Source organism: Macaca mulatta, chromosome 9 (assembly GCF_049350105.2).
Source record: "Macaca mulatta isolate MMU2019108-1 chromosome 9, T2T-MMU8v2.0, whole genome shotgun sequence".
NCBI lineage: Eukaryota > Metazoa > Chordata > Mammalia > Primates > Cercopithecidae > Macaca > Macaca mulatta.
In genome coordinates this window covers 77,775,893-77,799,608 of record NC_133414.1, presented here as the reverse complement: position 1 = coordinate 77,799,608, position 23,716 = coordinate 77,775,893, and the positions used below count along the sequence as shown (strand labels likewise).

The window sequence follows — 23,716 nt, the reverse complement described above, 5'->3', positions numbered from 1 at the left end:
TGCCTGGACACAATTAGAGGTGATCTGCTTGAGGCCAATTTGGCAACAAACCCAGACACCACAGTTGCATCCCAGGATTTTTATAGAGCACCAAAGTTAATATATAAAATTAAAGATTCTCGGCCGGGCACGGTGGCTCACGACTGTAATCCCAGCACCTTAGGAGGCCAAGGCGGGCAGATTACGAGGTCAGGAGATCGAGACCATTCTGGCTAACACAGTGAAACCTCATCTCTGCTAAAGAATACAAAAAATTAGCTGGGCGTAGTGGCGAGCGCCTATAGTCCCAGCTACTCGGGAGGCTGAGGCAGGAGAATCGCGTGAACCCAGGAGGCGGAGGTTGCAGTGAGCCGAGATTGCACCACTGCACTCCAGCCTTGGTGACAGAGCAAGACTCTGTCTCAAAAAAAAAAAAAAAAAAAATTAAAGATTCTCATCCAGGTGTGGTGGCACACGCCCGTAGTCCAGCTACTCAAGAAACTGAAATGGGAGGATCACTTGAGCCCATGAGTTCGAGGCTGCAGTGAGCTTTATGTTGCTGCATTAGCATGGGCAACAGAGAGAAACACTGTCTCTAAATAAATAAAGACCAGGTGCGGTGGCTCACACCTGTAATCCCAGCACTTTGGGAGGCCGAGGCAAGTGGATCATCTGAGATCAGGAGTTCCAGACCAGCCTGGCCAACATGGCGTGCCTGTAATCCCACCTACTCGGGAGGCCGAGGCAGGAGAATTACTTGAAGTCAGCAGGTGGAGGTTAGAGTGAGCCGAAATCACACCACTGCACTCCAGCCTAGGTGGCAGAGCGAGACTCCATCTCCACACACACACACACACACACACACAATTTTCACAAGAAGCCGATCCTCCTGAGAACCACTCTGCAGCACCTTAAGCATTCATTGTTCCCCTTCGCACGCAGTTTGAGAAACAGAGTCTGACAGGCCTGCTGAGGTAGGAGCCCAGGGTTCAGCCACATAGTCAGTAGGTCTCTGGGGCCATCCACCTGCTCACCCTTTTGGCATGGCCCTGAGCATATGGGGGTCCCGGCCTCTTGCAGCTGATCCAGACTGAGCTGGACGAGGAGCCACGGGATCACAGCCCAGGGCAGGGTAGCCTGCGCTTCCGCCACAAGCCACCAGTGGAGCTCAAGGGGCCCGATGGGATCCACGTGGTGCACGGCAGCACGGGCACGCTGCTGGCCACCGACCTCAACAGCCTGCCCGAGGATGACCAGAAGGGCCTGGGCCGCTCGCTGGAGACGCTGACCGCTGCTGAGGCCACTGCCTTCGAGCGCAACGCCCGCACAGAATCCGCCAAATCCACACCCCTGCACAAACTTCGCGATGTGATCATGGAGAGCCCCCTGGAGATCACAGAGCTGTGACTAGACAGGGAAGCCTCGTGGGTGTAAGCAGCACCTCTCCACTGCCCCCTCCCAGGGAGCAACGGCAGGGACAGGGCCGGTCGGGGAGCTCCTCCCAAGGCCGGGCCTGGGGGACAACCTTGGCTTGGCCCTGGCAGCCTGCATCAGCTGCTCAGATCCCACTTTTGCCAGATGCTCATTCAGCATCTGACCTCTACCTTCATAAAATCTGTTATTTTTATAAGAAAACCAAACAAAAATGCTAAGCGTCTAAGGACAAGGTAAGGAGGGTCACTGGGGCCCAGAAGTCTGGGGACCAGCTCGGCTCAAGCTGAGCTGAAAGAGGCCGAACAGGCCCTCCTCCCTCCGGGCTCCACCCTGCAAGCACTATCCCCTCCGGCTGAGCAGGCGCAAGGGAGGCCCGGCGTGGGCATCCCCTGCTGGCCGGACACCCGACTCCAGTCCAAGTCCCGCTACATTTCCGCCACATTCCTGCTGGATGTCCAGGTGGAGGTGGCATCCCCACATGGACAAGGTCAATGTCAATGAACAAGCATTCTCTCCATTTCACTGGCTTCCCAAATGTGCCCAGCTTATAAAGAGAAGTGACTGATGTTCCCTTGGGTTTTGAATGTGGAGTGTTCGTGTGTATTCCTTTTTTAAATTAAGTTATTCCCTCAATAGTTTCCCCTTGGTTTTGTTTAACTGGCACTCACTACAAGTTTCTGGAATGGTTTGTTTAAAAAGCAAGGCAACTCTCAAGGAACTGGCAACGTGCTCTGACTCTGGCCTCTAGGGAGCAGGGACAGGGGCGGATGAAGGGCAGAGCCGTCCTTCAGGTGCGCCCAACCTACTGCTCGCCCTGAGTCTTGGGGAGGACCAGGTGGGATTTTTCCTTTATCCACTTTGCTTTCATTCTCTGGCCAAGAGGGGTCATGGGAGTGCTGGGCCCCAAAGGTGTCATGGGCTCAGAGCTCATGAGAGAGGAACACACTCTTCCAGCTGAAGAGTCACAGAAACTCAGGCCCAGATTTGGCTAACAGAATTTTATTGTTAAATCACAGAAACTTTAGTGCAAAACAAAACTCACAAAGTCCATTTAATAGCAACTGCGTATCCTGCTGGCTTTGCTTGCTGTCTCCTGGCAACCAGAAGTAGACAGAAGCATGGGTGCCCAAGTGGGCTGCAGACAGCATCCAACCCACACCCCAGCGTCCAACCCACACCCAGCAGACCCCTCAGCATGCCGCCCTCTAACAGGAGCCACAGGCCTAGGAACTCGCCATCCACATTTATTTGAAAAGAAAGGTCAAAAGGAGCCTCTATGAGACGGGGGAGGGGTGCAGGCTGCAGCAGCACCTCAGCAGCCAGGGACACGTAGGCAACACGAGCAGGCACAGCGCGGCCACCACTGTCCACACGCTCACACAAGCCAGGCCCGCGGGGCCTTTGGAGAGCTAGCAGGTTACATTCAGGCAGATGGCCCCCTTCCCACCCAAACCCACAGAACCCCAAACAAGGCATCACCAGGAAAGACACGGGAAAGCCAAATCACAGTTGAACCAGGGACAGAGAAACCGTGGCCCCAGTGGGGTCCCAAGCCACCAGCAGCTGCTTCCAAAATCCCTGTGCTATTACAGCGGGAATTAAATCATTTAAAAAGCCTGATTATTCCGGGCTTCTAATCTTTCATATAAAACTGCCTTTGTTTTGCTGCTTTGTACAGCTGAGAGGCCCAGGAAAGGGGAGAGGGTCCCTGACCAGGGCAGGAGGCCACCTCAGAAGCCCAGGCCCACCAGTGCCCAAGCACATGTCAGGGCTCAGAACAAGGCCCCAGCCAAGAGGGTTGATGGCCTCCAGTCAAGAAGCTGTGGCTCATGCCAGCAGAGCTCTCTCCTCCTCCAGCAGGTGCCATGCGAGGGCGGGCTAAAAGACCTCCAGTGCATCAACATCCATCTAGCAGAGAGAAAAGGGCCACTGAAGCAGCTATGTCTGCCAGGGGCTAGGGGCTCCCTTGCAGACAGCAATGCTACAACAAAGGACACAGAAATGGGGGAGGTGAGGGAGCCCTATTTTTATAACAAAGTCAAATAGATCTGTGCGTTCATTCTCCCAGACACACAAGTAGAAAAAAACTAATGCTGCGGTTTCTCCAAGCTGGAATATTCCTCCTCCTAGTTCCACACGTGGCGTTTGCAATGCTCGACAGCCTGGTAGGAGAGAGGAAGCTGAGTTTAGTCTTCCGATGACAAACTCCATTCCCGGCCCATCGGTGTATCAGATATCACCCCCAAATGGGACCTGTTCTCTTGTCCTAGGTCAGTTAGACGGCACCAGATGCTGAAGACCCAGGACAGGATCTCACTTAAAAACAGGGAACACATGGCCATCAGAGTTTTGGGAACTTCTAAGACACGAGTCCAGAGCAGCAGACGCCTGCAGTAGTCTGCAGATGAGTACCCATGCAGGCAGGGCTCAGGGCCCTTCGTCTGCCTACACCCGGCACCCAGCGTCCTGCTAGCAGCCTGCACGCTAATTCCCAGGCAGAACCTCCTCGCCTCAGTTAGGCTACACACCAGCTCGGGCCTTGAGAAGCGGGCCCACATTTCCCCAGGACAGCAGCAGAACCAGCCGTGGGGTGGGGCTGGTGGTGGAGATGGGCTGGAGCCTAGCTGGAGGAAAGAGCTGGACATGGCCAGAATGGGGGCCCCCTGCCCCTCCCTGCAGTGGTCCAAGATGACACAACCGCCACTGACATGGTCACAAGGAAGTCCGGTGAGGAAGGAAAAGTTGCGCAAAGCAACATTAAGTAACAGGCCGGACCAAACATCCCCACCCAGGGAAGCAGCATAAGTCATCCAACTGGTGGCTGCCAGGCCAGGCCAGGGCCACGGTGCCCTAGGGCTGCTGGGTAGGGGCCAGCTCTCAGGGCTTTTAGTGAAGAGACTCAGGCCTGGCTTCAGCAAGGGCAAACATGTTCTGGGGAACAGGACCTGGGCAAAGGTCTGGGCAATGAATCCCACAGACTTTGTGCAATCCCTGGAGTGACCTTGTACAAGTCTGACACTGTCACAAGGGAAATTAAGACAAGAGCAACAAAGCAGAAGCAAAAAATTCCACCCCCTCCCCCCAAAAAAAAATCCACCCCACCCTTCACTACAAGAGTAGAGTTCACCCTGTCTTTTCTGGGGGACCATGAGTAAGCCTAACCACCTCTCTGAGCCTCCGTTTTCTGACAACACAAAAGCAGGGTGGAGAGTTGATCACTGGGTTCCTGTTAAAGCAGGATTCTCCCGCAGGCTACCCCAGGGCAAGACAGGCTGGTGGCGCTGGCTGCTGGGCTACTCACATTGCACTGGGCTGCCGTCTCTGTGTTCTGGCACCAGTAGCTTGGGCCCCATACACACTTCTCAGTTCCCAGCAAGGGCTTATGGGCTGACGGGCAGGCTCCAATTTTCTATATGGTGAGAAAAGGAAAAAAGAAAGGGGGAGAATGAGAGCTGCCCAATGTATCCCTTTCAAAACTAAGAAAACAGTTTCCAGAATGAGCTAGAATTAGAGCTCCACCACGCTCTTTCAGAACATCAGGGTTGCTGAGGAAAGCGATGGGGCTTGGGGGACTGGCTCCCTACCTTCTTGGCTCTCCCACAGCGGAACCCAGAGACTCCACCCCACGGCCAAGTCTCGGAGCAACCCTCCCGGGTCTCTGCAGCCCCCCAGGTTACAGCTGCCCGAGAGGACCCACACCACCCAGTGAGGCTCACCAAGCACACGAACGAAGGATCCATCACCTCCACCAGGATCTCGATCAGCACGGGCTCGTACTCTGCCACAAACTGATCACACTGTAAAGGAAAGCGGGGACACAGGTCCAGCTCTGGGGGTGTCCGAGCACAGTGGGGCACAAAAGGCCAGGCAGCCCTGGATACACTCTTCCCTGAGAGCCCCTGGCATTCCCAGCCCACTGGGTCCTGAGGCCTCCCTTCCCAGACACCCTATCTACATTTGGCCTCTCTACTTCAGGTTGCTTCCCCCGGTGGCTCATCTTAAGCCAACAAATCACCTCCAAGTAAAACTTCATTGGACTCCATGCCCGGAGGCAGAAACAGCTGGTTTTCCATCAAAATGTACCCCAGCCTTGGCATACTTCATCAGGTTCTGTCATGCCGGCCTACCGCAGCCCAGCCCGAGGCATACCTGCTTCTGGTAAGGGTCGGGCAGGAAGCTGCAGCCTTTCTCAAGAGCAGCCAGGATCTCCTGCTTGGTGCTGTTTTTCTCCAGGTTACGATCCAAATAACCCACCAGCTTCTTGCACACTTCGCAGAAGCCACCGTCCTTCGGCTGAGTCACATGAACTACACAAGAGGGCAGCGGGCTCAATGCTGGCAGGGCCCTCCCAGACCCAAGAGGGGCACCATCCTCTCCCGCCCCACACCCAGTGCTCACCGGTCAGCGCAGGCAGCCGCGTGCCAGAGCAGAGGCGCAGCATGCTGCACACCAGCTCAGGGCTGACCTCCTGCAGCAGGATGGACAGGATTGAGCTGCCGTACGTGTCCACCACCTCCTGGCACTCTTCCGACAGGGACTTCGGCAGCTTCGAGCACATTTTGTCAAAAGTGTCGAGTATTTCTTTCTGAAACACAGGAGAGGATCGTGTGAGAAGACGGGAGGCTGGGCAAGGGTTGGGGAGATTCTGAAAATACTAACATGACCAGGAAACGAGTCAATGGTGGGTGCCGTTTCCACCCCCAGAAAACTACCGAACCACAAAGCAGGGCAACGGTGTCTACCTCCCCTGAACCCTGCCAGCCTAGAGGTCCCACTGGTGAGGACTGCCTTCCACGAGATGGGGACATAGCTGTACACATGCCAAGCCTGGGCCAAGCCCTCTCTCCTATGGGACTTTCCCACTGGGACATTCAGGCTCAGGGGGGCAGAAGAGGGCCTCTCTCTGCCAGGAGGACAGCATACCTCAGTCTTGTTGTTGTCAATCAGCTTGGTCACCTCCTTCACCAGGAATTCACACACCTCACAGTAAACATCAGACTTTGCTGGGACCTCGTGCTTCTGTGGGAAGAGCAGAAGGAGAGTACTTTAATGCTGGGACTCACAGCCCTTGGTCTTGCTCCCCTAAAGGAAAGGGGCTGCAGACACCAGGGTGGGTTAGCACATCAAGGGCCACTGCCTACTGAATTCCAAATGATGTGTGGCTTCTAACATCCAAGTTAATTCCCTATTTTTATATGGTGGGAGACCCACCTGCCTCCTTCCCCAATCTTCTACCAACACCACCTCCCCCTAACCCCACCAAAACAAAACCCAGGAATTCACGGTTCAGAAGCTAGAAAGTCCCTTGTCCACCCCAAAGAGCTGTCCTGATGATGTTTCAGTTACAAACATTTCATCACTCAGGGTTCATTTTGGGGAGGATGAAGGACCAAAAGCAAAGGGAGGGGCTCACTATCGGTCCACTATCTAGAAGGCAGCATGGTGAACACATTTCAGGTCTACTCGTGTGTCTGCCATGTCTCATTAGCACTTGAGAATGCTCTTCTAGAACCCACCTTTAAAAAGGCAATACTGTCACAGAAGATGTTCTGTGGCAGTGGAAATGTTCTCTATCCCTGCTGCCCACTACAGGCTCCAGCTACCTGTGCACTGAGCACCTGCAATGTGTCTCATTTTGCTCCATGGTATTTCATTGAAATTTAAGTAGTCACATGTGGTTGGAACACGAGCTATAACTCTTCAGTTTCTCTGGCTGCATCTTGGTCAGCGGGCTGGAGCCGAGGAGCAGCCCATGGAGAAGGAAGCAGGAAGCAGTGCTTCCTGGATTCCAGCTGACACTTCGGCCTGGCCCCTGGGCCACACACTCTGCACATGCAGAGAGAAGATGGCAGAGAGAGACAAACAGCTGGCAGTCAAGTGCCGTGGGGTGTTCTAGAACAAGAAGCACGTACATGTGCCATGTGTTAAGGCATCACACAGCCCGGGCCTTGAAGAACTAGGATGTAAGCCCCACGGGCACAATGACATCATCTGTTCAGCACAGCCCCTAATACGCTGCCTGGCCCATAATAAATGCCAAATACAAATGTATTATGGGAGGAAGTCGTCTGACCTTCACCAAGTGAGGTGTTCTAGTTAAACAAAACAGACACCCACACGGATTTAGTATAGAGGCTGCAGGCCCAGTGAGGCTTCCGCATACTCTGAGGGGTGTTCTGGGAACATCCAGTCTGTCAGGGCTACAGGATGGGGAAGGACCCAGACAGTGCATGTGAGAAGGTGAGGCTGGAGCCAGGCACCGCGAAGTCACCTTTGAATGGCATGCTGAAAATACTCAGGCTAATGATCCCACGACCATTAGGGTTTACTACCAAGGCAATAAAATGTTTTCAAAAGCAGAGGCGGGGGCTGCATTAGTATAAGGGATAGCATAAACCAGTGATCACAAACTCAAAGACCTTCAGGAGCCAGGCAGGGAACCGAAAGAAGTGACTTGTAGGATGCAATGTGACACAGCAGGGAGTGGTGTGGCACTGCACAGCCCTGGCCAGTACACACAGTGACACCAGGTACCTTAATGGGCTCCACCAGTTCCAGGGCAGGGATGACATTCTTGGAGGCCACTTTGGCGGGGACCAGAGTCTGCATGGGCATCTCTTTCACCTCATCACAGAACCCAACCAGCGCACAGATCTCCTTGGGTTGCTGAAGAGAGCACAGAACGACCAGTCAGCGGCAAGCCTGCGCCCACCGCCCCTTAGTCCCAGTCCAGCCGGGGGACAGGGAGCTGGACAGCATCCTGGGCCCAGGTTGAGGCTGCCTCCCTCTCCCCCTCCCGCAAGGGGGCAGATTCCAGATTCCATGTTAAAGGGCTTGTGTCTGAAGCAGTGCATATGTGCCAGTTACATTTCAGGGAGGAGACCACACAAAGCTCCTAAGGGACATCGAACACAGCCTCCATCCAGGGCCACCACGAGGAAGGGAGACACCCCAACACTTTCCACATCTCCAAGGACATCTGGTCTGCTCTAGAATGTGTCTTTTCAGGTCACTCTAGGTAGGAACTAAGCTATGCTTTTTTCTAGAGGGGAAACTACCATGCTCGTAAACTAACAGAAAGCCAAATGTGTTAGAAATAAAACCACACCGGATCTTTCAGCGGCAGGACCATTTAAAATGATGCATTAAGGGGAAATGCTGGCTTTTTTAAAAACCACATTCTATGTTCACAACTGCACACAGTGCACATGAAAACCCAATCCCCCAAATGGATGAATCATTTTAAGCCACAAGGTCTCCAGATTGATCCCCTTTCACCATTTAGACACCAAACACAGAGCACTAGACAGTCTAGAATCCTGACCATGACGCTCTGACGGCCAAGAGCGAGACAAGTGTATACACTCTGTATACTGTGGAAATAAATGCAACCAGCGACTAGCTCTGAGCCTGAGTGCATTTGCCTCCCAGCACCACACCCTAAAGCAGCAGGAACAAAGGTGCTAAAAACGGGACCTGTTAAGGGAAAAGAGCTAGACCATGACCATGGCTCATCTTGTTTTAATATCAAGAAGGCTCGAGAATTAATAAGACTGGGGGAGTCTGGAAAGCAAATCCCAAATACCCTGTCTTTGGCACACCTTAAGAATGAAAAATAAATAAATAATAAGAACGCAGAAGATACAGCAAGCTTTTTAGAAAAAAGTAGATGCCAATATTCAGGAGGTATAGGGCTGCTTCGGCCTCGATCCGCTTTGTTCCAACTCTCTGAGGAGGCCTAGGTAAAAATTCAAGCATTTCAACCAAAGTCCTCTCCCATTAGACTTCAAAATACCTTCAAAAAAGCTCCAATGCTAATCCCAGTGGATGGATGCCAATGCTCAGAGGTGGCAGTGTTCAGGATGGCCCCAAAGGACACTGACTCAGAGCAAGTATGGACTGGGCACTTGGTTCCTGTAGCATGCCATCTGATGTGGCTCTAGATCCCAAAGGACCCTGTTACCCAGAGGGGCAGAAGCCACAATCAAGAGATTGTTTCCAATTCTCTGGATCCAACAGCCAGGAACAGTCTGCTGGCTGTCTGCAAATGTTTGCTCATGCAGCTGAAGCATTTCTGTGGTTATGAAAGACAGCACTAAAGACATGCAATGCCTACTTGCATTGTGACAGACACAAGGTGCCCTGGGGAAGCCAGACCTACACTGGACTTCCTAACCAGCCTATGCTGAAGGAGGCTGAGGCACCTCCTGGGCCACCCATGGTTCCCCATCGTCACACTGGTGGCCTGCATGTACATATGCTGTATATGGATCATGACCAGAGCGCAAGGCTCTGTTGGCTTCATTTTTCTGGCCCCCTGAAGGGGAGATGAGATTCCCCAACACCTCAAGGGCTGAATTACAGGGGAGAAATGCAGAAGCCCTCCCCAGCCTATTAACAGACAGGCACCCTGCCTCTCATAACCATTCCTTGTATCTGTCAGAGCTAATCACGCCATACCCCCCCCACCAAAAAAAAGCAAAGTAACTAGAGGAAGCAGCAGACCACTACTACAAGCAGATTCCCCGACACATACCTGATCCTGCTGTTGAACAAAAAAACAGGATATCGGAGGTGAAAATAAGAGAAAGGAAAGGACACAACAGTTAAGAAAAATTAAAACAACAATCAAGCAGTTAACCAGGTGTAAGGATGTCCCAAGAAGTTCAGGGGAAATGCTCCTGCGGTCAGATCTTAGCAACCTACCGTGTTCCTGCTATCTTGTAGACAAGGGGGCCCTGAAAGCTTTCCTGGCCCTGCAGGGATAGACCATTTGGGGGCTGTCCTGCTCATGTGTGCACCATCTCCAGGTCTTAACACACTAAATCACACTCAAAACACTGTGCAGCAAGAGCCCCAGAAAATGCCACTTGATGAAGGGTCTCCATCCTCAGAAGCCCACGCCAGCCCCAGGCCTGCAAGGCTTTCCCACAGGATAGTGACCAGCAGCACCACGGAACAAGACACAGGGCTGCCCCAGTAAGGGGGGTGTGTTATAAACACCCTGAGGGGTCAGGGATCCTAGGGCAATCTACTGCAGGTGGCCAAATGCCAGCTGGAAGGCCAATTTAACAACGTATGCAAAGCCTCATGCTTCCATTCAGCAGTTCCAGCTTTAGTTCTCCATAATAAGGGGAAAGGCAGGGATATGCATATATGTATGCGTTTGGCTATAAGCAGATTTATCTTCCCAAAGGCAAACCTGAAAACCTAGACACATCCAGCCACCAGGGACCGGTTATGTAAATTCTCTATGTACACAGGTGATTATTATGCAAGCACTTAATCATTTGTACAAGAATATTCAATGGCCAGAAGTATTCAATGGACAGAAAAGTATTGTCCACATTTCTACACAGTATAACTTTTATAATGAGAAAAATATTTTAAGTTAACTATAAGGAAGTACTTCATGAGGTTAAGTCCCGTTAATGCTTATCTTTACCTACTTCAGGTGCATGTCTTTGTAAGCTGCCTTTAACTGTTTTTAGAACATGGTAGGGTGTGAGTAATAATCCCAAATAAACTTCTCCTCCTCTTTGGCTTGAGTGGTTAGAGCAGGTCAGAGAGTCAATCTTTCAGGCTACTTGGCCATAAGCTCTAGCTGCAACTACCCAACTGTGCTGCTGTAGCACAAAACAGGCATCACTGTGTTCCTCCAAAAAAAATACCCTTTCTGCACAAAACATGATGGGCCAGTCTGCTGACCCCTGGATCAGAGAACAAACTCAAACGATGGTATGTCAATCTCAAGTAGTCAGAAAGTCAGTATGACAGACAGGGAAAAGGTGCTCCCCCCTCAGCCCCGCCAATCAGATCTAAGGAGGCAGTGCCTGTTCCCAACGTGAGCAGGCCACCCTGCTCTGCGTGGACTAGCGAGCTCATTTCCGGAATGGGTATTCTTGGTTCTAATGAAGGAACACCCGCTACCACCTGAATGCCTCCAAAGCCAGCTCAGGAGTTACCAGCTCAAGCAGCAGCTTCAGCAGACACTGCTGCCATGCATGGGACCAACTCTGGGAGGTAGTATTCCCCCGACTCAGGCTGCAACACAGCCATTCTCACACCTGGCTTAGTTAGAGAGCACTTGACTTCTATAGATCCCAGGGCTAAAGCCAGACCTGGAAACCTGATGGCCGGCCTGAATGGGCAGAGGCAAACAAACTGCCAGGAAGCCACCAGGGCAGTCCTGGGGATCAAGATGCTTCAGCCTCTCCCGTGACAGGGGAGGTACTGAGATTGCAAGTGGAGAGTCTCCTAGCCAGAGGGTTCGACTTAGCCCAATTCAGTACTCTAAGGTAAAAAAGGGAAACTAAACCATGTAATTTTCAAAATTGCTAGAAATAACGAAACCTGAAAAACAAAGAAAAATGCTAACAAGGGGCCTCCGTGCCACCTACCATGTGCATCATCATCTGGATAGCAATTTCAGAATACTGGCTGATATAGTTCTTGCACTGGGGAGAGAGAAACAGATTCCTTAACAAATCACTGCAACAGTGCACCAAAAACCAACCAACTTTCCCCCCAGCATTTCCAACAGTGTCAACTGGTGACTATCAAGCAAGTTTCTAAAGTAGAATTTTATAAATGTCTGCTCTGGGTCAGTTTTCATAAGATGAAAATAACCATTCGGTTATTCTATCATTCATAGGAAATGTGTGCAAAAGATGTTTTGAAAATGTTTTGTAAGGGACCTTAAAGATTCCATCCTCCTCTCTCCTTTATCTTACAACCTCACTTGCCCCAGGATCATACAGCAACTATTCAGTGGCAATTTGGAGAGAAGGCAGCTAGGAGATATACTGTTTAGGAACTGCAGCTTACTTTTCAAAGCCATTTATACAATCTCAGATGGCATTATAAAGCTTAAATCCAGTAGAGTCAAGTTACAATGATTTTTAACTGCCTATTTTCAGACAATCTAGATGCTTCCAGTAGACTCCACAGACTTGCTCCTTGTATTTGGGGAGCTTCTACAGAGACAGGACCAAAGGTAACATGATCTAGCCCCTCAGAGAGGGTTCCATTGGGAAACTGTTTAAACGGTGTTATGCAAAGACATTTGAAATGAGGCTACAGGATTCCAAGACTTTCAACGTCAGTAAGTGTTCACCTGATTGACATTCCTAACGGAAAGTCAGAGAGAAACCCTCAGCTGGACATGGTGGCTCACTCCTGTAATCCCAGCTACCTGGGAGGCTGAGGAGAGGATTGCTTGAGCCCAGGAGGTAAAGGCTGCAGTGAGCTATGATTGTGCCACTGCACTCCAGCCTGGATGACAGAGCTAAACCCTGTCTCAAGAAAAAAAAAAAAAAAAATGGAGAAGGCCTTATCTCCTAGAGCCAGCCACTCCACCCAAAAAGCCTCTCTAGATCCCAAAGGACTGAGAGATTACAACAAGCTTCTCAGCTGCCAGTCTAGCAGATTTCTTCAGTTGTCAGGTATTAAAACTGGCATTTTGGTTTTATACATCCACCTGAGTGTGATTAATAATCTTGGAATAGGGTCCCAGAATGAAACCATCTAAGTTAGGGGCCAACAAAATGAGTTTCTGAGCCCACAGGACTAAGGGAGGCTTCCAGGTGAACCATGGTCAGCAACCATGCTTGCTGCAGGAGCACAGTTAGAATTCTGAGTGTCACATACATTAGCCAAGCTTTCAAAAATAGGGTAAAGGCCGGGCATGGAGGCTCACGCCTGTAACCCCAGCACTTTGGGAGGCCAAGTGGGCGGATTACTTGAGGTCAGAAGTTCTAGACCAGCCTGGCCAACACGGTGAAACCCCATCTCTACTAAAAATACAAAAATTAGCTGGGTGCGGTTGCATGCGCCTGTAATCCCAGAGGTTAAGGCAGGAGAATCGCTTGAAACCAGGAGGTGAAGGCTGCAGTGAGCTGAGATCACACCACTGCACTCCAGCCTGGGCAACAGAGTGAGACTCAGTCTCAAAAAAAAAAAAAAAAAGGGGGGGGGGGGGCAAAAAGTGTTTCCACAGTGTTCCTAATACACAGGGTGCCTGGCAGGAAACAAAATCTTCCTAGAAACGGTCTCCTACTTTTTGTCCCCAGTTTTATTACATATCCAGATGCCATTAACCAAAACAGATTCAAGTCTATACTACCTATTCAAGCTGCTTTCTGGTTAAAAAGAAAACCATGTTGTCTGAACGCCCTACTCCAGCCTCCAGAGCCCAAATCCCAGACCCAGACCATCCTCAATGCACAAGGACACAAGGCTCACCATGTCGGCCATGCCAGGGCCCAGGCGGTCACACTCCTCCTTGACATGTTCCACCAAGGCCTGGACAAAGGTGGAGTTAGTCCGTACAGCAGTCTGGATGTCGGTCACCATCTGAATGCAGTCCTGGCAAACGTCCCCATTATCCTACGGAAGAGGCAGTTAGGTTGACAACTTAAGAGGATTCCAATTCCTAGGAAAACGTCCTTATATACTCAGGGCTACAGCATTAGTGGGCACTTACTGGCCAGTTCCTAAGGTGCTTTACAGGCTCTCAAATTACTGATAGGCTTAAAATCGATTGAGTGTTCATTATAGTAACAGTATGGTATAAAAAGGGGGTTTAGTATAAATAAAAAGGATGGCCAGGCACAGTGGCTCACACCTGTAATCCCAGCACTTTGGGAGGCCGAGGCAGGCAGATCACTTGAACCCAGGAGTTTGAGACCAGCCTGAGCAACACGGCAAAATAAAAAATACAAAAATTTAGCCAGATGTGGTGGTGTGCATCTGTACTCCCAGCTACTTAGGAGGCTAAGGTGGGAGGATCACTTAAGCCTCAGAGGTTGAGGCTGCAGTGAACCATGATCACAGCACTGCACTCCAGCTTGGGTGATAAAACGAGACCCTGCTCAAAAATAAAAGAAGTAAAAATTTTTTAAAGGGGGTTAACCTTTGCATATTTTAAATATCCCATTCTTTAGAAACTTCATGGTACAACCATTTAAAGGCTGGTTCATGTAACTACAGAGTTATGCACAGAGATAAGCCCCTGTTTAAGAGCCACACGTGCACTCTCTGCCCCTTTTGTCTCTCATCTCCAGTGCAACCAAAAATGGGGTCCTCAGTGGCCAGCCCATTGTCTTACCTTTGGCTGGGGCTTGCTGCGGGGGCCGTCCTGAGGGTAGAGGAGGAGAGGGATGTTGGCCATGAAGGGGGCCACCACCTCAGTCATGTCCAGCTCTGGGATCTTATTGGACTCCAGCTGCTTCTGGTGATTCAGCTCTGCCAGGTGCTTCTGGAGAGACTCGCAGAGGTTGAGAGCAGAGCACACCTCCCCAGGACGGCTCTGGTGGCAAGGAAAGATGTCCTGCTGAAAATCCTCTCCCCGGGGGGAAGATAAGACAGGCCATCTGGTGCCTCTGAATTAGTCCCTCTCTTTAAATCCCTTAAAAGAAGCGCAAACCTATTGTCTAAATTAAAACCCAAGAATGTCAAAATTACCCAATCCAAGTGCCTAACCACACAGCAGCCCCTAAGCTTCCTCAATTCTCCTACTAGGCAATGATGCAGTTTGGCTGTGTCCCCACCCAAATCTCATCTGGAATGGTAGCTCCCATAATCCCACGTATCATGGGAGGGACCCAGTGGGAGGTAACTGCATCACGGGGCGGGTTTTCCCATGCTGTTTAGTAAGAGTAAGTCTCATGATCTGATGGTTTTATAAAGGGCAGTTCCCCTGTACACGCTCTCTTGCCTGCTGATATGTAAGATGTGACTTTGCTCCTCCTTCACCTTCCACCATGATTGTGGGGCCTCCCCAGTCATGTGGAACTGTGAGTCCATTGAATCTTTTTTTTCTTTTTATAAATTACCCAGTCTCGGGTATGTCTTTATTAGTAGCATGAAAACAGACTAAATATAGGCTTCCTAAATGTTACCTCTGCTCCCCTCAGCTCTTCTTTAAAGGAATAGGAGGCCAGGCGCAGTGGCTCACACCTGTAATCCCAGCACTTTGTGAGGCCGAGGCAGGTGGATCACTGAGGTCAGGAGTTCAAGACCAGCCTGGCCAACGTGGTGAAACCCTGTCTCTACAAAAATACAAAAATTAGCCGGGCATGATGGTGGGTGCCTTGATCCCAGCTACTTGGGAGGCTGAGACGGGAGAATCGCTTGAACCCAAGAAGCAGAGGTGCTGTCAGCCGAGATCGCGCCACTGCACTCCAGCCTGGGCAACAGAGTGAGACTCAGTCTCAAATAAATAAATAAATAAATAAATAAATAAATAAAGGAATAGGAGCTTCTTGTTGGAGGAGAAGAGTCAGCAATTCTAAGCCACTTCTCCGCAAAATGAGCTAACACAATGGCTTTCAACACCTTCCATATGCTGATGGCTCCCAACTGTTTAACTTTTGTAATCATGCCCACCCTGCAGACATCTCAAACTTACCCCTCATTCCATCCTGTCCAACTAGCTCCATTTTAGCAAGTAACTCCACCTTCATCTTCTCAGAAACCAGGGAGACATTTATAGCTCTTCCTCTCCTATACATCCCCCTCATGAGCAAGTCCAGTCCATTTAATCCTCCAAAAGAGAATCTGCATCTGCCGTTTCCACTGTCCGCATCCCATCTCACTCACAAGGCCATGACCTCCTGAGGGTCCTGTCGGCTTCCCCACTTGCAGCTTCCCTCAATGGGACCTAGACCTAGATCAAACCCTTTGACAAATGCCCTTACAATCATGACACTCCAAGGCTGTACTTGCAATCCTTGAAGATGGCCCAGAAGGCTGTGCGTGACACAACCCCTGCCTTCCTCACCAGAACCCTGGTCAACTTTGGTCCTGTCTTGAGACAGTCCTGCCCCACTGGCCCTCTTCAGTTACTTAAACACCTCTTCTTTGTCAAGGCCTTTCCAAATTCCACAAAGCCAGTTCCTTGTTCTTTGCTAAAGATCCAGTCTGTGACACAGGGTCTGCGTATGATACATACTTGATGAATGAAAGATGAGCATCTTTGTAGCTGAACACCCAAGTACATTCCCTGAATTATTCCTTAATTATAAGTTCACAGAAATAAATTCACAGAAGTGAAGTTTTGTGCTTGCTCAAAGGGGTCAAAGATTGGACATCATCTATCCAACTCACATCTCTGAAGGTTATGCCGGTTTACATTCCTTCACCAGTCCGACCAGTCCCCAGCAGCCGCGCCCTTGCTATCCCCAGGGCAAGTTACATACAGAGTGGCCTGCTGTGCCAAAGGAGCTATTCGGGATGTGAAATTGTAGCAAAATGCTGTTGAGGAATTCCAGAGCTATGAACAGACTTTCCATTTTAACCAATCTACTCGGGGCCACTGCCTCTCCTGGGCCCCAGAAGCACCTTCAAGGAAAAGCCTATTCCCCATCACTTACCATTTCTCCTTTAATGATGTCCAGGATGACAGGGAGGTAGGAGTCCACTATCTCCTTGCACGAAGCAGACATGTTCGGTTTCGGAAGCCAGTCACAGGTCTTCTCCAAGTAAACAAGGATCTCCTCCTACGAGAGGACACCAGGGTCAGAATCAGGACAGGCTTTCCTCCCTGGAAATAAATGGGCTGAAGGCAAGAGGCCCTCAATAGCTCCCAGAAAAACCAAGCCTGGAAAACAGCCAGCCCTCAGGGAAAAGGACTTGGCCATGTTACCATTACCTATGGCTCTATCAGGTCAATCAGGCAAAAGCAGACATGAACATTCAAAATGAAGATCCTCGGACCTGCAGTCTCGCAGGCACAGGGAATTCTAAGCAGAGATGGCCAAACTGGACCTAGGTATTAGTGGCATGCAACATAACATCTCAATTAACTTCGGGCATTTAGTCCCGGGGTCAGCAAAGGAGGCCCTTCAGCTTATTTTTGTACAACCCAGAACTCAGAATGGTTTTTACATTCTTTTTACATTTTTAAAAAGAGACTGTGTGACAGGGACAGTATATGGCTCATATAGCCTAAAATCTTTTCTCCTTGGTCCTTTGTGGAAGACATTTGCCCCCCTCAGGCCTACACCATTCCTCTTTAGACACTCGGAATCACAGCTCTCTTAGGAACCAGTGCACGTGCCCGTGGCTCAGGCACCATCCCCACTCACAGCCGCTCACCTCGGTGGCATTGTCCTTCAGCATATCACCAGCTGCGGTGACAACGTCTTTGCATATGTCACAAGGAAGAGATTTCTAAGAGAAAGAATACGAGAAATTTGTATTTGTAGGACACAAATTCACACCCCACACTACTGGAACTCCCCATGGCCTTTTCCCTATTCTCTCTAACCAGGGATATGATCATGACCACGCTCCCGTCACATCCTGGTTCTCCACTCTGCATGAGCAGTGCTGGGGCACTGCAGGGAGGGAAGAGGTGTGACTCACTAGAACACACTGTGATTTACAGGACACAGAACCTTTGCTCATCCCCACGCAGCACCCCATGTGGCACAGGTCAATTTCACATCAATGCTCACAACACTTCTGAGGAAACTGAGGCTCAGGTGAAATCACAGAGTTACATCAGTACATCAGGGAGGTGGGTGGGACAGAGAAACGAACGCCCCACCCACTTCTGAAGGCACACCCACACTGAACCGTTCACCTGCGCTTCCTCTGCCTCCCAGGCATGTTAATGAGGTACCACCATGCCAAAGCCAATCTTCTGATTGGCACTAAGGCCCCCACCTGGACTAGAGGCCATGGAAATTCTAGTTGGTTCCTGCAGCGTTGGGGAAGAATGCCCAGGCTGCCTTCTTGATGTCAACCAACTTTTCACCCATGAAGAACCATGTCTGGGTGAGACTGAGGAACACCTATGAACTTAGCTGCATTTAGAGAAACCGATTTGAACCTAGTCAGGCTAATACAGTCATCCTTTGGTATCTGAGGGAGTTATCAATTCCAGGACCCCTGTGGACACCCAAACCCCAGGATGCTCAAGTTCCACAGACAGCCCTCAACATCTGTGGAAACAGAGGGTCAAGGGTACCATGCATGGAACCATAACAAGAGAGGGCCAGACCGGGTGCGGTGGCTCACGCCTGTAACCCCAACACTTTGTGAGGCCAAGGCGGGTAGATCACGAGGTCAGGAGTTTGAGACCAGCCTGACCAACGTGGTGAAAACCCTGTCTCTACTAAAAATACAAAAATTAGCCGGGCATGCTGGTGTACATCTGTGGTTCCAGTACTCAGGAGGCTGAGGTGGGAGGATCGCTTGAGCCTAGAAGGCTGAGGCTGCAGTGAGCCATGATTGTGCCACTGCACTCTGGCCTAGGTGACAGAGCCAGACCCTGTCTCCAAAAAAAAAGGGCAAGTATGGCCACAGAAGGCAGTTTTCCAGTGAATAATTCACAAACTGCTTCTAAAATAATGGTGCTCAGTTTTCTTCTCTCACTGAAGGAGCACTAGTGGCTCCCCGAAGTCCACTCAGTCAAACATAGCCCATACCATATGATGGCCGGCACAGCCCCAAGTGAGCCCAGGGCAGCAGCTCTGTGTTCAGCTGGCACGGTCAGCAGAGCATCTCCTGAGAGGGCTTGGGACCGTGAGGAACGCACCCGTGGCTTGTCGCCTTAGACCACGCCCCACATTAATATGCTATATTTAGCATGGGTTAGATGAAAAATCAGTGCTAGCTTCCTCAGTGTGGTTACAGCTGGAAATCAATTTTAAACTGCAACTGCACTCCAGGATCTCAATCAGCAGTTTGCCTGTTTGAGAGGAATGAGGAGAAAACAAAATACGAAACAGGTAGAAAGTACCTGAAAAGCTCAGCGTGTACTTTGTGGAATGAGTGACCAAGGATAGAGCCATGCCCATGTGCCCAGTGGTGGGAATGGGCACTGCCAACCCACTGGCCTCTTATCTAAGGTGAGAAGTGGGATCTGCACAGAGGCCCAGGAGGCAGTGTGGGGCACCTGGAGCCGCAGGCATGAAGACCTCATCCTGTCTGCCACAAGAGACCAGGCAGCCTCAGGGGAAGGAAACCTTAACCTCTCTGAGCCTCCATCGCCTTTGTTGTAAAACAGGTACATTCACCAATAGGTCCTGCCTCCCACACAGGGTCACAGTGAGAAGCAAACAAAATCAGGCAAGAGAAAGTGCTCTGTCAATATGGTGGTGAGTTATAGCTGCTCTAAGGGGACCCCAGAGGAGTGCTGGGGCTGGGACTAGAGGGCAGCGGCACTCACCACTGTCGGCTTGTTCCAAACGGTCTGCAGGCAGTGCTTCACTGCCCCGCAGTCGGATGCCGTCTTCACATTCTGGCACCACACTGCCGAGCCTCTGGTGCATTCTTTCATTCTGAGGACTGGGCTGGCTAGAGCTAAAATGAAAACCAGTGTGAGGAGGTGGCCTGTTTTGCAGCAAACCAGGTCGACCTGACTTATTTCCCCAGGGCTGACGGCGAGCCCTGTCCTTGAGCTGGACGCCCCTACTCGGCCCCTCACCCAGCTGTATGGGACACCAGCCACACAGATGCACCCCTGTCCCAGTCAAGAAGCTGCCTTGTCAGTCACAGGGCCGGAAGGGACTCATTTATCTGGTTCACTTTCATTGGTTCCAACTACCTTTAAACAGTATCAGGGAGTATCAGACTTTAAATCCTCATAACCTTAAAATGTTTCCATAAGTAGCAAAAGAAACCATAGGAGAAAAGACTGACAAATTCAAATACAGGGAAGATCTGTGACTTCTGTAGAATGAATAACAGCAGTAGAATGAAGGGTTTTTTAAAAAAAGAAAAACAGGCTAGACGCGGTGGCTCACGCCTATAGTCCCAGCACTTTGGGAGGCCAAGGTGGATCGCGACGTCAGGAGATGGAGACCATCCTGGCTAACACGGTGAAACCCCGTCTCTACTAAAAATACAAAAAAACAATTAGCCGGCGTGGTGGCGGGCACCTGTAGTCCCAGCTACTCAGGAGGCTGAGGCAGGAGAATGGCGTGAACCCAGGAGGCGCAGCTTGCAGTGAGCCGAGACTGCGCCACTGTACTCCAGCCCAGGTGACAGAGTAAGACGCCATCCCAAAAAATAATAATAAATAAAATAAAAATAAATATCCTTATAACATAAAACAATTGCCAGCTGCAGCAGCTCACGCCTATAATCCCAGCACTTTGAGAGGCCAAGGTGGGGGATCACTTGAGTCCAGGAGTTGAAGACCAGCCTGGGCAACATGGCAAAACCTCATCTCTACAAAAAATTAGCCAGGCATGGTGGCACGCACCCGTGATCCCAACTACTCGAGAGGCTGAGGTGGGAGGATAGCTTAAGCCCAGGAGGCAGAGGCTGTAGTGAGCCAAGATCTCACCACTGCACTCCAGTTGTGAGCTACCATACCCAGCCCTAAAAATATTTTATCAACTGCCTTGCAAGTGCCTATGTTTCTTAAAACAAGTCCTTGATTTTAGAACCAAAAAATGGCGAAAAAAAATCCTCAGATTCACATCTCACTTCTAGGCCAACTATTCAGCTAGGAAACAAGATTACATCAGACTACATATAGAGGATGGTGGCGTGAGGGTCAAACTCCAACAGGCATCTCAGTAGGGTTGAACCAACTTTTGCTGCAATAGATACTTGGCCCAAGTCTGAGAAAAAAAAAAAAAAACAACCCACAATCACCTGAGAAACATACTTAGAACCTCAGGAGTCTCGCTGTATGCTGCTTCCCTCTGTAAGCCAATTCTACGTATGTGTGTAACACACATAGGAAACAGTGTTATATAGGTCAGCACCCGTTCTTCCTCCAGGAGAGGGAAAGGAATGAAGTGCTTTCTTTCATTACTACCTCCACAAGCTACTCACACAAAGACTGAGTCCCCCAAAGCTCGAGCCAGATCACCTCTACCCCTTCAGACACAAGAAAATGAATTATTCATCTGCTGTCCAGGTTACAGCCTTCCCTGTCCCCAGAAGCAAAATCACAAACACGTCCAGTTCGCAATCTCAACCAAGCTGGCCACATTCCAGAGAATGCTGGTTTGGACTCTAGTTTCCAGGGGAAAACATGTGCCAGATGGGAATCAGTACCGAGCTCCCCAGATGGCTCACAAAAGCTTAGTTAGCCCATAGTGTAGCCAAGCATGGCTGGCGTCAGCCTCAGTTATAAATCTCAGGGGAGCGGTGGAGGGGAGGGAGAAATTGAGTCATGAGGGTAAGGGCTCTGAGGACTGTGCGGTCACAGAAACAGCTCAAATAGGAGCCGCAGACCTGATGACTCCCACCACACCCTAGCAGGCCCTGGGCCCCTAGGACTTTGAAAAGGACCCATGATGACACCATGATACACACTGCCTAGCCCTACCTCCAAATCAAGAGAGGGCCCGAGTGATGAACAGGTGGCTACCACCAAAATGAGTCTCTAGGCAGAGGAAGGCAGAGTGATACACAGGGAAGCCAGAAGATGATGGGCTCAGACCTGAGGAGACCAGAGCCAAGCGGAAGAATCGCCACCAAAAGCAGGGGCAAGTGACCGGCACTCCCCATTCTTAAAAATGCCTGTCCAGTGTAACATCCACCCAGCTACTTTCTCCAGCCTTCTCAGCAGGGAACTAGCTACAGCTGACCAAAATCTAGAGTGTTTCTGGAACACAACTCACTCCCACAGGCCCATACGAGAATACTTTGTAGGTTGCCTACTTCCTCTAGGAATGTGAAACAATAAGTTTTCCATGATGACTTTGTTACTTATTTTGGTCTGGCCAACCTGGACTGAAAATAATCTCGGGCAGCCCCTTGTATCTGAAACTGGCCCAGCTAATACAAACTGTCACTTCCCAATCCATGACCTACTGAATGGCAGCAGACCTCTTCCTCAGACCTGGAGGCAAAAAGGTACGCATGGTGGAGAATTCGGTATGCCTATAAAGTCATCAAATTCCAGCGTAAAACAGATTTCCGTGAACACAGGAAGTAACACGTAAATTCCAACCCCTAAAACTCCCTTCTTAGCGAGACAGCCTCTTCTACCTCCAACCACAAGCCAAACATAAAGGTGAGTATTACAAAAACGGCCTGTGGTATGCAATGGATTCCATCTCCCAGGATGAGCGACGTGATGACACATGTTCACAGAGACTGCGTGTCCTCAGGGCAGGCACTGCTGGGTGGTGCTGGGGAGCTCCCGGCTGCCAAGAGGTGCAAAGCCCATTTTCAGAGCCTATCTCCTAAGAGGGGATCAAACAGTGGGTCAGAACCTTTTGGGGACATGGATCCCTTTCCCAGAAACTTTATTACACATAAAATTCTCCTAGCACTGGAGGAACTTCTCAGGCCCCAGCTGTGGATTAATCACAAAGCTCTACAGGCGAGGGTGGTTCTTCTCCACACAAGCAGGTCAACAACCCAGATGGTCACCAGCTCCACCGACTGTGCAGAGCCTGAGGCCCTCATGCCAGAGACCAAATGAACAGTCACAACTTTCTTTACCCCCAAGAGCGGGAGGAACAGACATCTAAGTAACGGTGTGTGATCCCACACATCTGTGGGAATGGAGCGGCAAGGCAATGCTAACGGAGCCTTCCTCAAAACGAAATTGGAATTGGCACCTGCAAAATGGTGACAGAAAGGGCTGGCTACGTGGAGAGGGGATGGGAAATTCAAGAACATTCCAAAGGAGTCCAGTTATCTGTGGGGAAGGGAAGAAACTGTCCTGTCTTTTCAGGAGCGAAGCCAAGGAAGTAGTGGCAACCAGGCTGCAAAGGCAGACACTCTCAGGTGCGTGAGGAATGGTCTCACCTGCCACACACACCCCAAGGTGAGGGCTCAACCCCATGGGCGATGCTGCAGGAAGCTCCAGGGATTTCTGGGTGGGACAGGACAGGTACGCTCATGTGTGGGTCTCAACCACCCAGGCACGAGGTGGCAGAACTGAAGAGGAGGCAGGAGATACCAACGCCAGGCACCTAACTGGAAGGCGAATTCAAAAACGTCCACATGAGAAATGGAGGCAGCCAGAGCCGAGAGACGCTAACACAGACTCCAAGAGAACAAGATGGGCAAATGGCACTAACTGGGTTCCATGAGAAGTCGGGAGGCTCAAAGGGAAAGCAGAACAGCAAGGGCCAACAGCACCAGGAGAGACACGCCCATGAGCACCGTGAGCTGCTCAGCAGAGGCCAGGGAGGGGAGGGCCTGGGGCCCCACCCAGAGAGTCCCCTGGAGGACTGGGGATGAGTGACGGGAGAAGGAATGTTTCAGAGACATGCATGGTCATCTCCAAGTAGGTGGAGAATCCCTTGCAACTTCCACCCGGGTGTGGAACTGGTATGAGTAGCTCCAGCCCACAGACCTCTGAACAATGGGCAGAGAA

The 23,716-nt window shown here is 50.6% G+C and overlaps 2 protein-coding genes across 8 annotated transcripts in view; one reads left to right on the top strand and one right to left on the bottom strand.

Annotated features, from left to right (window-relative positions):
* Positions 1-1,997, top strand: part of CDH23 (cadherin related 23) — a 422,351-nt gene extending 420,354 nt beyond the window's left edge. For all 6 annotated transcript variants that reach the window (XM_077946644.1, XM_077946643.1, XM_077946642.1 and 3 more), the window contains one exon: positions 1,060-1,997. In XM_077946644.1, coding sequence (XP_077802770.1) covers positions 1,060-1,386 — 327 coding nt within the window. In that variant the 3' untranslated portion in view covers positions 1,387-1,997. The remainder of the gene's footprint in view (positions 1-1,059) is intronic.
* Positions 1,998-2,396: 399 nt separating this feature from the next.
* PSAP (prosaposin) overlaps positions 2,397-23,716 on the bottom strand; it is a 34,671-nt gene continuing 13,351 nt past the window's right edge. The window contains exons 2-14 of one of the 2 annotated variants that reach the window (XM_077946645.1): positions 19,592-19,725; positions 17,512-17,586; positions 16,788-16,913; positions 14,522-14,755; positions 13,657-13,800; positions 11,814-11,870; positions 7,948-8,079; positions 6,337-6,432; positions 5,812-5,998; positions 5,563-5,720; positions 5,130-5,210; positions 4,715-4,822; positions 2,397-3,575 (exon numbers count right to left, since the gene is read on the bottom strand). In XM_077946645.1, coding sequence (XP_077802771.1) covers positions 3,540-3,575; positions 4,715-4,822; positions 5,130-5,210; positions 5,563-5,720; positions 5,812-5,998; positions 6,337-6,432; positions 7,948-8,079; positions 11,814-11,870; positions 13,657-13,800; positions 14,522-14,755; positions 16,788-16,913; positions 17,512-17,586; positions 19,592-19,725 — 1,568 coding nt within the window. In that variant the 3' untranslated portion in view covers positions 2,397-3,539. The remainder of the gene's footprint in view (positions 3,576-4,714; positions 4,823-5,129; positions 5,211-5,562; positions 5,721-5,811; positions 5,999-6,336; positions 6,433-7,947; positions 8,080-11,813; positions 11,871-13,656; positions 13,801-14,521; positions 14,756-16,787; positions 16,914-17,511; positions 17,587-19,591; positions 19,726-23,716) is intronic. The other variant, XM_015147428.3, reaches the window with a different exon arrangement.